General features: G+C 45.7%; 1 protein-coding gene across 1 annotated transcript in view; it reads right to left on the reverse strand.

The window, feature by feature from the left end:
• The window catches only part of LOC144667851 (uncharacterized), a 51,535-nt gene extending 39,747 nt beyond the window's left edge, over positions 1-11,788 (reverse strand). Inside the window, exon 1 of the mRNA XM_078529376.1 lies at positions 11,604-11,788. Within this exon, the coding sequence (XP_078385502.1) occupies positions 11,604-11,654 (51 nt within the window). The 5' untranslated portion in view covers positions 11,655-11,788. The remainder of the gene's footprint in view (positions 1-11,603) is intronic.
• Positions 11,789-15,961: the final 4,173 nt, after the last annotated feature.

Below are 15,961 nucleotides of genomic sequence, written 5' to 3' on the forward strand. Positions count from 1 at the left end.
CGGTGTGTGTCCCGGGAGTGCGTTATTAATGAGGTGGGACGTGCTGAGAATGGGACAATACAGCGCGAAAGCCTGCTATTGCGGCCGGAGGGTAAAACATTCTATTTCCTGCCCGCTACCGCACTTTGTGTAAACCTGGGATTACTCTGCCCAGCTAATTTGTACACAGCATGGTTCCACAAACAATCAAGAAATAATCAAGCAGATAATTTATTCTTTTAGTGATGAAGGTTGAGGGATAAACATCGGCCAGGATATCAGAAGAAATCCCTTGCTTTTTTCCAGAAAGCGACATTGGGTCCTATAAATGGTATCCTTCGACAGCACCTTCCAAACCCACGAACTCTACCACTTAGAAGGACAAGGGCAGGAGATACATGGGAACACCACCACCTGCAAGTTCCCCTCCAAGTCACACACCATCCTGACTTGGAAATATATCGCCGTTCCTTCACTGTCGCTGGGTCAAAATCCTGGCACTCCCTTCCTAGCAGCACTGTGGGTGTACCTACACCACATGGACTGCAGCGGTTCAAGAAGGCAGCTCACCACCACTTTCTCAAGGGGCAATTAGGGATGGGCAATAAATGCTGGGCCCAGCCAGTGATGCCCACATCCCGTGAAATAATTTTTAAAAAATCCACCCGAAAGGGCAGGTTTTAAAGCCTGGTTTATTGCCTTATTTCAAAGGTGACACCTTTGATAGTGCCGCACTCCCTCAGTACTGCAGTGAACCGTAAGCCTGGATTATGTGCTCAAGTCTCCGGGATTGGGGTTTGAAATCACGAGCACCTGACTCAGGGTTGAGAGTGCTGCAGCTGAGTTGAGGCTGACACCAGGACCAGTTCATATCACAAGTGATCTCATTGTTACAATCTCTAGCTAATGCAATGGTATGACTTGGATATTGGGAAGTAAAGGTTCACTCCTGCTTATGAGAGACACCGTTGACGCAGAACCAGAGAATACACGGTGCAAAGCTGAAATTTATCACACCCTTCCACCTCGCTATTTCTGTCTCCTTACTTTTTAAAAGCCTCCTCCAGCGTAACACCTTTTCCAGGAACTTTGAATCTCTCTCTCTAGTTTATTTCTTACTATTGCATGCAATTTTCACAACCTCCCTTCTTCGATGACCTTCAGTTACATAAAAGGCACTCTAAAATAACCCTTGAAATAACAGAGATCTTGCAAATGAAATGTTTTTCTAATGTTGTATCACATTTGAGCTGTGGAGCAGAACAAGCCTGCTCATCTACCTTGCACAATTCTGATCTCCATTTTATAAAAAAAAAAGGTACAGAGGCATTGGAGAAAAGATTTCCAAGATTGATACCAGAAAAGGTTATATCTATCAGGAAATATTGAACAGGCTAGAAAAGAAAAGGCTGAGGTAACCTGATGGAGGTCTTTTTGAAAACTATGAAGGATTTTGATAGCGTAGACATAGAGAAGATGTGTTCACTTGTGTGGGATACCAAGGCTTGGGCCTTTACATTTCAGAATACACAGAATAGTTACATTCCAATGAGAAAGAAAAATTCCAAGGGGAGGACCCACCATCCGTGGTTAACTAAAAAAGTTAAAGACAGTATTAACCTTAAAGAAAAAGCATATAATTGCGCAAGGATGAGTGGCAGATCAGAAGATTGGACCGAATATAAAGAACAGCAAAGAATGACAGAAAGAGTAATAAAGAGGGAAAAATGAGTGAGAGAAAGCTAGCTAGAAATATAGGGCAGGATCTTCACCCCGTCACGGGGGGAGGTCTAAGAGCGGGCATGTGGAGGTGCACCTCCGATCGGCGCCCCCAATTGGGGGCACGCTGCCATTTTACATGGGCAGGCAAATTAAAGCCCACCCAGCGCGACATCCGCAAGGAAGCGTTAAGCACTCCCTGTGCGGGCGGGGGGTGGGGGGGGGGAATTCCCTGAGCTGAGAGTGCGCTCCTTCACGCATGCGCACGAAAGAGCTCTCTCATCTCCCTGCGGCTAAGTGCTGCCTCAGGGAGATTGGCTGCACATTAAAAAATATTGAAAACGGAAATAACAAAATTGCCCTGACATGTCCCCTCATGTGACACTGTCACAGGAGTTGGGACATGTCCATCGCTTTCAGTTTCACTTTTATTAAAAATTTATAAACATACATGAAACCTCATCCTGCCCATGGATGAGGTTTCATGCTTTTTCCACTGCCCGCCAGGGCTCCTGACCTGCCCACAAACCTTAAGGTTGGACAGGCAGATCCGATAATTACATTAAATTACATGAATTACTTTGTCAATGGCCTCAATTGGCCATTGACAGGTCGGCGGGCGCGTAGCTGATTCGGCTGAGCCGCCACCGACTTGGAAATTGAAATGGGGCGGGGTCGGGAGTTCCGCCCAATGCCCCGCCCCCTGCTCGCCGACCGGGAAATCCTGGCCATAAAGATGGATAGTATGAGTTTCTATGGATATTTAAATAAAAAAGAGAGCTAACAAAGTGAGCAGGTCTGACAGCATCTGTGGCGAGGAAGACAGAGTTAACATTTCGAGTTTGTATGTGTTCTGATGAAGAGTCATCCGGACTCGAAACGTTAACTGTGCTCCTCTCCACAGACGCTGTCAGATCTGCTGAGTTTTTCCAGCAATTTTTGTTTTTGTTTCAGATTTCCAGCATCTGCAGTATTTTGCTTTTATGTTAACAAAGTGAGCATTGGTCCTATAGAAAGTGGGTCTGGGGAATTAATAATGGAAAATAAGGAGATGGCAGATGAATTGAACAGGTATTTCGCATCGGTCTTCACTATAGAGAATACAAGTAACATCCCAGAAATAGCTGTAAATCAGGAATTGGAAGGGAGGGAGGAACTCAGGAAAGTTACAATCACCAGGGAAGAGGTACTTAGCAAATTGTTGGAGCTGCAGGCTGACAAATCCCCAGGCCCTGATGGATTTCATCCTAGGGTCTTAGAAGTGGCTAGTGAGAGAGTTGATGCATTTGTTTTAATTTTCCAAAATTCACTAGATTCCATTAGATTGGAAAATAGCAAATTTAACTCCTTTATTCAAAAAGGGAGACAGAAAGCAGGAAAGTACAGGCCAGTTAGCTTAACATCTGTCATAGGGAAAATTTTAGAAGCTATTATTAAAGATGTTATAGCAGGGCACTTAGAAAAATTCAAAGCAATCAGGCAGAGTCAACATGGTTTTGTGAAAGTCACATGTGGTGTGGATAAAGGGTGGATGTACTGCACTTAGATTTCCAGAAGGCATTTGATAAGGTGCAACATCAAAGGTTATTGCAGAAAATATAAGTTCTTGATGTACAGGGTAACATATTGGCATGGATAGAAGGTTGGCTAGCTAACAGGAAACAGAGTCAGCATAAATGGGTCTTTCTCTGGTTGGCAAGATGTAATGAGTGGTGTCCCACAGGGATCAGTGCTGGGGCCTCAACTTCTCACAATTTATATAAATTTGCTGATCATAAAAAAAATAGGCAGGAAAGTAAGTTGTGAAGAGGATGTAAGGGGGCCACAAAGTGATATAGATAGGTTATGTGAGTGGGCAAATATCTGGCAAATGGAGTATAAGGTGAGAAAATGTGAAATTGTCCATTTTGGTAGGAAACATTAAAAAGAAGCATATTATCTAAATGGTGAGAAGTTGCAGAGCTCTGAGATTTAAGGAGATCTGGATGTCCTCGTGCATGAATCCCAAAAGGCTAGTATGCAGGTACAGCAGTAATTAGGAAAGCTAATAGAATGTTATTGTTTATTGCGAGGGGAATTGAATATAAAAATAGGGAGGTTATGCTTCAGTTGTACAGGACACTGGTGAGACCATTTCTGGAATACTGTGTACTGTATTGGTCTCCTTATTTAAGGAAGGATGTAAATGCATTAGAAGCAGTTCAGAGAAGGTTTACTAGACTAATACCAGGAATGGATGGGTTGTCTTATGAGGAAGTTGGACGGGCTAGGCTTGTATCTGCTGGAGTTTAGAAGAGTAAGAGGCAACTTGATCAAAACCATTAAGTCCTGAAGGGTCTTGACAGGGTAGACGTGGAGAGGATGTTTCCTCTTGTGGGAGAATCTAGGTCTAGGGTGTCACTGTTTAAAAATAAGGGGCCGCCCATTTAAGACAGAAATAAGGAGAATTTTTTTCTCTCAGAGGGTAGTGAGTCTTTGGAACTCCCTTCCTCAAAAGGCAGTGGAAGCAGAGTCTTTGAATATTGTTAAAGCAGAGGTAGATAGATTCTTGACAAACAAGGGGGTGAAAGGTTATTGGGGGTAGGCGAGAGGTTATAATCAGCCATGACCTTATTGAGTGGCGGAGCAGGCTTGACTGGCCAAGTGGCCTATTCCTGTTCTTAGTTCGTATGTTCATATACAAGATAGTCACCAATAAATACAATAGGGAATTCAGGAAAAACTTCTTTATCCAGAGCGTGGTGAGAATGTAGAACTTGTTACCACCAGCAACGACCGAGACAAATAGCTTAGATACATTTAAGGGGAAGCTGGATAATCCCATGACATGGACTGTTTGGGTTGAATGGCCTTTTTCTGTGCTGTAAACTCTATGTTAACTGTACCCCAAGAATAGGGCATTCAGTCCCTGAAGATTGACAAACTAAACATCACTACTAAAACAAAAGTCGAATTACCTGGAAAAACTCAGCAGGTCTGCCAGACCTGCTGAGTTTTTCCAGGTAATTCGACTTTTGTTTTGGATTTCCAGCATCCGCAGTAGTTTTTTGTTTTTATAAACATCACTACTTCTGTTTGTCTTAAAGACTTGTACAAAATGGTAAAGTCAAAACATGGGTGAGAGTTAAGCCTTGGACATGAGACAGGTTCGAATGAAGAAGAACCTTCATCCCATTTGCTCTCAGTCCTCTGAAACGTTCCTGATGTTTATGGGTCAGTGGGTACCATCATCTACCCAATAAACAACCACCCGAGGAGCTCTAATGTTGTGATTTATGGCACCAATCATTTCTTTTCTGCCAGGAGGTAAGCAAATGGAATCTTAAAATACATACAGGTATGTCAACAAATCTCCTTGTGACGAACAAGTTTCTATCTCACAACAGTGGAATGTTTATCAGAACATATAAAGGAACCAAAGGTTACAGGCATTTGGACATTGTGACAGACTGTCCTAAAGAGCAAACTACTTACTTTCTGCTGGCAATGGCAAAAAAAGGTTGAGCGAGATTGGTTGGGTGGGGGACATACGGGTGGGGGACATACACTCAACTGAGTGTAAAGAGTAGTGTATTTCATTAAAATAATCTAATCAATTATCCAAACCATATTTTTTACTAAATCGATCCCAAGCTCAAATGAACTACCCATTGCCCTGGTTTCCACCTGGGTGATGACACTACTTGTTGTGACACTAAGCCATATGCAACAGAGGATCATGAGTATGTTTCCTGGTGCATTTTGCTGGAATCAACACAGCAGCATCAAGTTCCTCCAATGTCATAAAACAACAGCCAGTTCCTGACAAGTGGCCTTTACTATGCGAGGGCACCATTAAAATAACTGGCTCAAACAAACTAAAAATGTGTGTATTCATGTGTAATTTTGTCCTGTCAACGAAACATTGCATTAACCAGTTGCAAAAGATTTAACAGTGGACAGAGCGCCATTCCATTCCAAGCATGCACATGTTCTTGTAAGAGGGGGAAGCAGTCAAACCATCTTTTCTCATTTGACTTACTCTGGACCTGTGAATGGCAACTTCTGTCATGCTCAGGAACAGATCCAGCCCCAGGATCTCCATCAACTTATTTATCACCCTTCCCACATGTTAATAATATGTTAATTATATTGCTAAGATACGCAGGTGGAGGACATTGTTTAATTAAGTAGCTAGAGCACTTATAAAGCGAGACCGTTGGGACTGGGTCAGTAGTTGGAAGCAGACATTTGGAATGCTGCATTCTGTGAATAAACCTATTATCAAGAAAAGTATTAGTGTCTAGTTTCATTCTTCACCAACTGGCTCGGGATCAAATTAACATGACGTGTGGGGTGTGGTTGAAAAGTGAAGTTAGCTGTCTGGAGTCAGGGCAGCAGCCACATCTAGCCTCAAAGCTACTTGACTGGGAAGAGGGAAAAAAAAATATTTCAGGTTTCTTGCTCTTGAATATTGTACCAGGGCCCCTGTTGGAAAGTAGACATGTGGGCCTTAGACACAACAGGATTGGAGGTGGTTGAGTCCTCACAGTCAAATGTCCAGTGAATAGTCACAGTCTAATTTCTCACATGAAGAATATCCAAATGTGGGGAGTGTCAGAGAGCTGCTGGGATCCATGGAAGCACATCCCAGAAAGAAGGCAGCACCTTCAAGTGAGGGCAATAAATTGACATTCAACTCATGCTGGTTTAGGCAAACTTTGCTGTAGTGTTTAGAGGGGGAATAAAATGAATCCTGCCATTCCAGTTATTGTTATTAATCCATTACTGGCATTAACAGGCCTGGACCGGTGTCACTGAATGGAACCAATCAGGAGCATGGGGCTGACGTGTAGCCAAAACTTGAGGAGCAGCACTTTCAAAAAGCCAAAGAGGGGCTGCAACCTTATGCGATCTGTGCAAGCATGGAACACGCACTCCTCAAGGCTGCAGAAAATACATGCAGCCTGGGAATCTGTAAAACATCTTAACCCACAGCTCCATGGGCCTGGTGCATGCAACACCCTCCACACCAGATCCCCGGTGGAAAAGGGGAGGACTCCTACGTAAAGTGCCCTCCACTGGGGGACCCCCGCCACCTCTGGATGGTAGGACAGAATGCCACGACATTGCCCGGACGGTTGGCGAGAGTGAGAAGTGTAAGGTGTGCAGAAGCAGCTCATACAGGAAACCCCTCCGGGCGGAATGAAAAGGTATAGAGGGAATTTCTGCAAATTTCGGGGCCACAGCTCCCAAGGGAGGTTTTGGGGCTTGGGGCCAATGTGAAATTCCTTCCGAATGGGGGTCAGGTTGGACAGAAGTCCACCGCACGCTTGAGCAGCCTCAACTCCACAGGTGCAGAGCACCACGGTTTTGAGGCTATGGATGGGGTCAGCTGCGAGCTGGACATCAACTGACCCACCAGTTCATATGGCGTCATCTAGCCTGCTCCTCTGCCATCCAACATGTCAATGCAGCAGCCCGAGCCCTCCACTCCGCCAGCCGCATGAACCTGTATTGGTGGAGGTGTGGATTCCCGAGCAGCGGTTCTCCAATGGTAGCCGCTATTCCTGCCGGGAGAGAGCTCTTGTGCATGGCGACCATGTTCCAGACAGGGCACAGAATGTACTCTTGGGGGGGAGACTTCAATGTCCATCATAAGAATGGCTCAGTATCACCACCACAGACCGAGCTGGCTGAGTACTAAATGACAAAGCTGCTAAACTGAGTCTGTTACAGGTGGTGAGGGAACCAACAAGAGGGAAAAACATACTTGAACTCATCCTCACCAACCTGCCTGGTGCAGATGCATCTGTCCATGACAGTATCGGTAGGAGTGACCACCACATAGTCCTTGTGGAGACGAAGTCCTGTCTTCACATTGAGGATACCCTCCATCGTGTTGTGTGGCACTACCACCGTGCTAAATGGGATAGGTTTTGAACAGATCTAGCAACTTAAGACTGGGCATCCATGAGGCACTGTGGGCCATCAGCAGCAGCAGAATTGTACTCGAACACAATCTGTAACCTCATGACCCGGCGTATCCCCCACTCTACCATTACCATCAAGCCGGGGGATCAGCCCTGGTTCAATGGAGAGTGCAGGAACGCATGCCAGGAGCAGCACCAAGCATACCTAAAAATGAGGTGAAGCTACAACACAGGACTACTACGTACCAAACAGCATAAGCAGCAAGTGAAAGACAGAGCTATGCGACTCTACAACCAACGGATAAGATCTAAGCTGAGTCCTGCCACATCCAGTCGTGAATGGTGGTGGACAATTAAACAACTCACTGAAGGAGGTGGCTCCACAAATATCCCCATCCTCAATGATGGGGGAGCCCAGCATGTCTGTGCAAAAGACAAAGTTGAAAGATTTGCAACAATCTTCAGCCAGAAGTGCTGAGTGGATGATCCATCCTGGCCTCCTCCGGAGGTCCCCTGCATCAGAGATACCAGACTTCAGCCAATTCTTGTTATCACCTGGAGTGAAGTAAAACAGCTGAAGGCACTGGATACTGTAAAGGCTATGGGTCCTGACAATATTCCGGCAATAGTACTGAAGACTTGGGCTCCAGAACTTGCCGCACCCTTTGCCAAGCTGTTCCAGTACAGCTACAACACTGGCATCTACCTGGCTATGTGGAAAATTGCCCTGTTATGTCTGTACACAAAAGCAGGACAAATCCAACCCAGCCAGTTACCGCCCAATCAGTGTACTCGATCATTGGTAAAGTGTTAGAAGGGGTCATCAACAGTGCTATCAAGCGGCGCTTGCTTAGCAATAACCTGCTCACTGATGCTCAGTTTGGGTTCTGCCAGGGCCACTCAGCTCCTGACCTCATTACAGCCTAGGTTCAAACATGGACAAAAGAGCCGAACTCCTGAGGTAATGTGAGAGTGACTGCCCTTAACATCAAGGCAGCATTTGACCGAGTGTGGCATCAAGGAGCCCTAACAAAACTGGAGTCACTGGGAATCAGGGGAAAAACTCTCTGCTGGTTGGAGTCACACTTAGCACAGAGGAAGATGGTTGTGGTTGTTGGAGGTCAGTCATCTCAGCTCCAGGACATCACTGCAGGAATTCCTCAGGGTAGTGTCCTCGGCCCAGCCATCTTCAGCTGCTTCATCAATGACCTTCCTTCCATCATAAGGTCAGAAGTGGGGATGTTTGCTGATGATTGCACAATGTTCAGCACCATTCGCGACTCCTCAGATACTGAAGCAGTCCGTATCCAAATGCAGCAAGACCTGGACAATATCCAGGCTTGGGCTGGCAAGTAACAAGTTACATTTGTGCCACACAAGTGCCAGGCAATGACCATCTCCAACAAGAGAAAATCTAATCATCGCCCCTTGACATTCAATGGCATTACCATTGCTGAATCCCCACTATCAACATCCTGGGGTTTACCATTGACCAGAAACTGAACTGGACTAGACATATAAATATGGTGGCTACAAGAGCAGGTCAGAGGTTAGGAATCCTGCAACGAGTAACTCACCTCCTGACTCCTCAAAGCCTGTCCACCATCTACAGGGCACAAGTCAGGAGTGTGATGGAATACTCCCCACATGCCCTGGATGAGTGCAGTTCCAACATCACTGAAGAAGCTTGCCACCATCCAGGACAAAGCAGCCCACTTGATTGGCACCCCATCCACAAACATTCACTCCCTCCACCACCGATGCACAGTAGCAGCTGTGTGTACCAGCTACAAGATGAACTGTGGGAACTCACCAAGGCTCCCTAGACAGCACCTTCCAAACCCACAACCACTACCACCAAGAAGGACAAGGACAACAGAAACATGGGAACACCACCACCTGCAAGTTCCCCTCCAAGCCACTCATCATCCTGACTTGGAAATATATTGACGTTCCTTCACTGTCGCTGAGTCAAAATCCTCGAACTCCCTCCCTAACAGCACTGTGGGTGTACCTACCCCACATGGACTACAGTGGTTCAAGGAGGCAGCTCACCACCACCTTCTCAAGGGCAACTAGGGATGGGCAATAAATGCTGGCCTAGCCAGAGATGCCCACATTCCATGAATGAATTAAAAAAAACTGATCAGCTGATTGGGTGGCAGTAGGTGGTAATCAGCAGTAGGTTTCCTTGCCCATGTTTGACCTGATGCCATGAGACTTCATGGGGTCCAGGGTCAATGTTGAGAACTTCCAAGGCAACTCCCTCCTGACTATATACCACTATGCTGCCACCTCTGTTGGGTCTGTCCTGTAAGTGGAACAGGACACATCCAAGAATGGTGATGGTGGTGGCTGCGACAATGTCTGTAAGGTATGATTCTGTGAGTATGGTATGTCAGGCTGTTAGTTGACTAGTCTATGGGACAGTTCTTCCAATTTTGGCACAGCCCTCACCTGTTAGTAAGGTGGACTTTGCAGGTTTGACAGGGCTGGGTTTTCTGTTGTCGTTTCTGCTGCCTAGGTCAATACCAGGTGATCTGTCTGGATTCATTCCTTTTTCTGACTTTGTAGTGGTTTTGATACAACTGAGTGTCTTGCAAGGCCATTTCAGAGGGCATTTAACAGTCAACCACATTGCTGTGGATCTGAAGTCACATGTAGGACAGACCAGGTGAGGATGAGAGATTTCCTTCCCTAAAGAACATGAGTGAACCAGGTGGTTTTTTACGACAATTGGCAATGATTTCATGGTCACCATTTCTGAGACTAGTGTTTTAATTCCAGATTTATTAACGAAATTTATATTCCACTAGCTGCCATTGTCGAATTCAAGAGAGAGAGAGAGAGATTTAGGGAGGGAATTCCAGAGCTTTGAGGCTTGGCACTGTCAATAGTGGAGCCATTATTATCAAGGATGTGCAAAAGCACAGAACTGGAGGAGTGCAGGTTCCTCAGAGGGTTGTGGGGTTAGAGGAGGTTACAGAGATAGGGAGAGAGTGAAGCCATGGAGGGATTTGAAAACAAGGATGAGACTTTTAAAACTGATGCATTTGCCAACTGGGATTGGAGGTGGAGGAGGAGGGAGAGGAGGAGACAAGAGGGAAGAGGAGGAGAAGACGAGAGCAGGAGGAGGAGGAAACGAGGGGGAGGAGGAGGAGACGGGGGGGAGACGAGAGCAGGAGGAGGAGACGAGGGGGAGGAGAAGGAGACGAGGGGAGGAGGAGGAGACGAGGGGAGGACGAGGAGACGAGGGGAGGACGAGGAGGAGAAGGAGAAGTTAAGGGGAGGAGGCAGAGGAGATGAGGAGGAAGAAGGGAAGAGCGGAAGAAGAGAAAGAAACAAGGAGGAAGAAGAAAAGGAGACGAGGGGGAAGAAAGACGAGGGGGAAGAGAGATGAGGGGGAGGAGATGAGGGGAGGAGGAAGCAATTTAATGATTGAGGAGAGGATATGTAGATTTGGGGATGAAGGGGGTGAAGGAGATGGAGGATGAGCATGTAGTCATTACTGGAATTTAGAAAACACGGCAGCCAATTTTCACACAGCAAGCCCCTACTAACAGCAATGTGATCGTAAACATATCATCTTTTCTTTAGTGATGTTGGCCGAGAGATAAATATTGACCAGGACACTAGGGATAACTCTACTACTCTTCTTCAAAATAGTGCCAAGGGACCTTTTATAACCACCTGAGGGGGCAGACGGGCCTCAGTTTAATGTTTCTCTGAAATTCAGATGAGTGCTCCCTTAACACTGGCTCTGAGTGTGTTAGCCTGGGTTAGGTGGTGAAGTCTTTGGAGTGGGAGCTAAGTTCCGAGTCAGAGGCTTGAATGCTCATCATAGAGGCACGAAAAAAACGGTTTTATTTTACAAGGGACATTTAGAAAGGTGTTAGAAAACGATAGTGCAGGACAAGGGTGATAAAATTAAAAATTGACCAGATAAATAGGACAACTGCATGGAACATGCAGTTCCTAACTCGCCCCACTCACCTGCACTGACGCTACGCGGTGACCCACAGCCAGCGCTAGAAGCCCATTCATTGCAGCTCGGTACAAATTCACTCAGCCCAGTTTCTTCTTGAAAGGGTTTGTTAGTTGTGATCCTGTGCCGGCCAGGAAGGTCCAAAAGATTAAACTGCAGCCGGAAGATAAAGCGGCAATGTCCGCCCCCTTTTTATTTTGGTTCCCGGGTCACCAAATCGAAGTCAAAACCAGGAGGACGAAGTTCCATGAGACCTTTAAAAGTGTTTGCGGCGCTGCTGATCTTTAATGTGTCATTTCTTCCCCCTTTCAGTTAAAATGCTCTTCTCCTATCACCAGATCGAGGTTTAACTGAAATATATATGCCATGGTCTCTTAGTTTACAACATTATTCGCTGCATCACTTCAATGTTTACCTTATAATTTAGAATGGGCTGTTCAGGCAATTTTGCCTCTTGGTTTTTTTTTGACTGCACCTCTGTTTTTCAGCTGCCTGCCTGCACTGAGAGAGTGCACACACATCTCATGGAGCCCTGTAATCAGCAGCATCCAGCTCTGAGACTCCAGTTGACCGTAATATATATATTTTTTGTTGCTATTTTGCGGGTATCAGCTGTGACTCGGTGGGTAGCGCTCTTGCCTCTTGAAGGTGGTGATTTCAAGTCCCATTCCAGAGACTTGAGCAGAAAATTCAGTGCAATGCTAAGGGAGTGCTGCACTGTCGCAGGTGCCCTCTTTCGGATGCGAATGGTTAAACCGAGCCCCCCTCACCCTCTCAGGTGGATGTAGTGTCAGGGCTGTCAATCGAGTTCACTAAAATAGATTTGTCACATCATTATCACATTGCTGTCTGTGGGAGCTTGCTGTGTACAGGTTTTCTACATTACACCAGTGTCCATCACTGGCAGCAAAGCAAAGATATCCTGAGGTTGTGAAAAAATGTCTTTTCCGTTTAGCTGATTTCAGTCGGGGTAGGTGGCTGGATCTTTGCTATAATTATCCCTAGGCCACAGAGAAAAAATATAAGCCAAGGTTCATGCTAGCAACCTCTGCTGATTGGGGGCATGCAAGAAGATAAGACGTGACTGCGATGCCCTATGTTGTCGAATAGCCTCCTGACATTCACAGTCCAGGCTTCCACATGACGAATCACCATTTGGCTGAGGTACACTGGCGATGCCTGGAACCATTCCTCAGAACAAATGAGGAAAGGGGAGGAAGAAAATTGACAGAAAATGAAAGGGGTGTGGGGGAAGGCGTGGGAGAGAAAGTGTGCCCGCTGAATTCAATTTAATTTGGGCAGAGCCCCTTAAAGTCACAGGTGGAGATTACCTATAATAAACCTGGAGTATAATAAAAATTTGAGGTAGTTGAAAAGCAGCGAGCTGGAGCAAACTTTTGTTTGAATTTGAATTGTTTAAAGACAATTTAAGATTTTAAAAGCAAAAAAGGGAAAATTTCTTGGGCAATGCCCAGCTTATTTATTATTATTATTATTATTATTATTATGGATCCTCATGAGGATTGTATAGAATCTCTTCTGTAACCACCTGAGCACTGGATGTTCCAGATTAACCTCTAGAGCAGACCAAAGGACCAGGTCCTGTGTAAGTGAATGATGCTGCTTCAGTCTACTGTCCCTGTAAAACAGGACACTCTCAGAGGTCTCCAGGATCTACGAAGGCGCATTTCCTTGTCAAGAACAAGATTGAAGTATGTTAGGGGACAAATGGTTTAAATATTTTTTTGCATAATACAGATGGTGCAAAACTTCTTTTTTCATCTTTGGGATCTGGGTCTTATTGGCAAGGCCGGGATTTGTTGCCATTCCTGGTTACCCTGCGACAGTGGTGAGCCACCTTCTTGAACTGTTGCACTCCACGTGGATGCAGCAGTCCGTAGCAATTTGTACAGCTAAATGAATTGCTAGGACACTTCAGAGGGCAGTTAAGAGTCAACCTACACTTCAAAATATACTTTATTGGCTATAAAGCATTTCGTGATGCCCTGAGATGGTGAAAGGTGCCATATCAAAGCAGGTCTCACCGCCTTTCTTAAAGATGTTTCTTCCCCACCTCTGTGCCAGTGCTCGCTCCTGGGGTACAGCAGTCAGCAAGCTCGGAGCTTCTTTCAGTTCCACCAACAATGGACCAACCAGCAGGATATCTTTACACTGTATAGCCTAGAGACTCCTGCCTCTAACCTTCCACTGCTACCCCGACACTTCCCATCAGCAACCCAGCTGAGACACGTCAAGGCAGTGAGAGGAAAAACAAATCCATCAGAAGTGTGACTGATGAATTAGACCGTTACCTGGTGCAAGAGCTCGAAGGTTAGGGATGTTAGGAAACCAATGATTTAAAAGCTAGGGAGCCAGGTGCCTCCCTGATATTCCTGGTATTAAAGATTGACCCTGGGTTTAAATGGTAGATTTATAATATTATCAATGATACTTGATCAAAATGAAAGGTTAAATAAATAAGGGAATTAGATAAGAACATGAAAAGGAGTCTATTGCAGGGCTATGGGGCAAGAGCAGGACTAATTTGTAGCTCTTTCAGAGGGCCAGCACTGATGCAATGGGCTGAATGGTGTCCTGTGCAGTCATTCTATGATTCTATGAACAGCTTTCTAAATTCTGTATTATGGCAGAACTCACTTCAGTTTGGCACAGTTGTGTCTGATCATTAGAAAAAGATGCTTTTTTATATAGTGTTTTTTGTGACATTAGGATCTCTCGAAGTGCTTTACAGTCAATGAAGTACATTTTGAAATGTAATCACTGTTTAGATATAGGAAATGCACCATCCACTTTATGCACAGCAAGCTCTCACACAAAATGTGATAATGACCAGATAATCTGTTTTAGTAATGTTGCTTGATGGGTAAGTATTGTCCAGGGCACGGGGGAGACCTGCTCTGCTCTTCTTCGAAATTGCACTGTGCGGTCTGTTAATTCCACTTGAGAGAGCAGAGGGGGCCTTGGCTTAATGTCTCATCAGAAAGGTGGCACCTCCAACAGTGCGGCACACAGTACTGTACTGCACTGAAGCATTAGCCCAGATTGTGTGTCTCCGCAGCGGGACTTGGACCCAAGATCTTTTTTTTGTAACAGTTCAAAAAACAAAAATAACATTAAATTAATTCTAGCTTCCCAATGGACCGGTGGATTAATCAACGACATTGTGTGTTACTAAGCCTATAAGATCAACAAATTTCCAGCTTTAATATCTAGCCTGAGGTACGCTAGTTGATCTAAGCGAATGCAACACCACCGTAAATAAAACTGGTCTTGGTGCCTCGTGGGAGGGCAAAATATCAGTCAGGGTTCTTACTCCTGGTCCCCCTCCAGTCAGTTTTGATAAAGTACAAATATCCTCATCCATGCCTTTGTTACCTTAGACTTAACTATTCCGATGCACTCCTGGCATGTCTCCCATCAACATCCTGGGGGTTACCATTGACCAGAAATTGTACTGGACCAGCCATATAAATACTGTGACTTCAAGAGCAAGTCAGAGGCTGGGAATTCTGCAGGGAGTAACTCAACTCCTGACTCCTCAATGAGTACAGCTCCAACATCATCCAGGACAAAGAAGCCCGCATGATTGGCACACCATCCACCACCTTAAGCATTCATTCCCTCCATCACTAGCTTGCAGTGGCCGCAGTGTGTACCATCTACAAGATGTGGTGCAGCAACACAACAAGGATCATTCGACAACACATTCTAAACCCCCGGCCTCTACTATATAGAAAGACAAGGGCAGCAGATGCATGGGAACACCACTATCTGCAAGTTACCCTCCAAGCCACTCATCATCCTGACTTTTTAAAAAATTCATTCATGCAATGTAGGCTTCGCTGGCTGGGCCAGCATTTATTGCCCATCCCTAGTTGCCCTTGAGAAGGTGGTGGTGAGCTGCCTCCTTGAACCACTGCAGTCCATGCAGGGTAGGTGCATCCACAGTGCTGTTAGGGAGGGAGTTCCAGGGTTTTGACCCAGCGACAGTGAAGGAACGGCGATATATTTCCAAGTCAGGATGGTGAGCGGCTTAGATGGGAACTTCCAGGTGCTGGTGTTCCCATGTATCTGCTGCCCTTGTCCTTCTAGATGGCAGTGGTTGTGGTTTGGGAAGGTGCTGTCTAAAGAGCCTTGGTGAGTTCCTACAGTTCATCTTGTAGGTACACACTGCTGCTACTGTGCGTTGAGGGAATGAATGTTTGTGGATGGGGTGCCAATCAAGTGGGCTGCTTTGTCCTGGATGCTGTCAAGCTTCCTGAGTGTTGTGGGAGTTACACTCATCCAGGCAAGTGGAGAGTATTCCATCACACTCCTGGCTTGTGCCCTGTAGATGGTGGACAGG

This window comes from Cetorhinus maximus, chromosome 25 (genome assembly GCF_964194155.1).
Source record: "Cetorhinus maximus chromosome 25, sCetMax3.hap1.1, whole genome shotgun sequence".
NCBI lineage: Eukaryota > Metazoa > Chordata > Chondrichthyes > Lamniformes > Cetorhinidae > Cetorhinus > Cetorhinus maximus.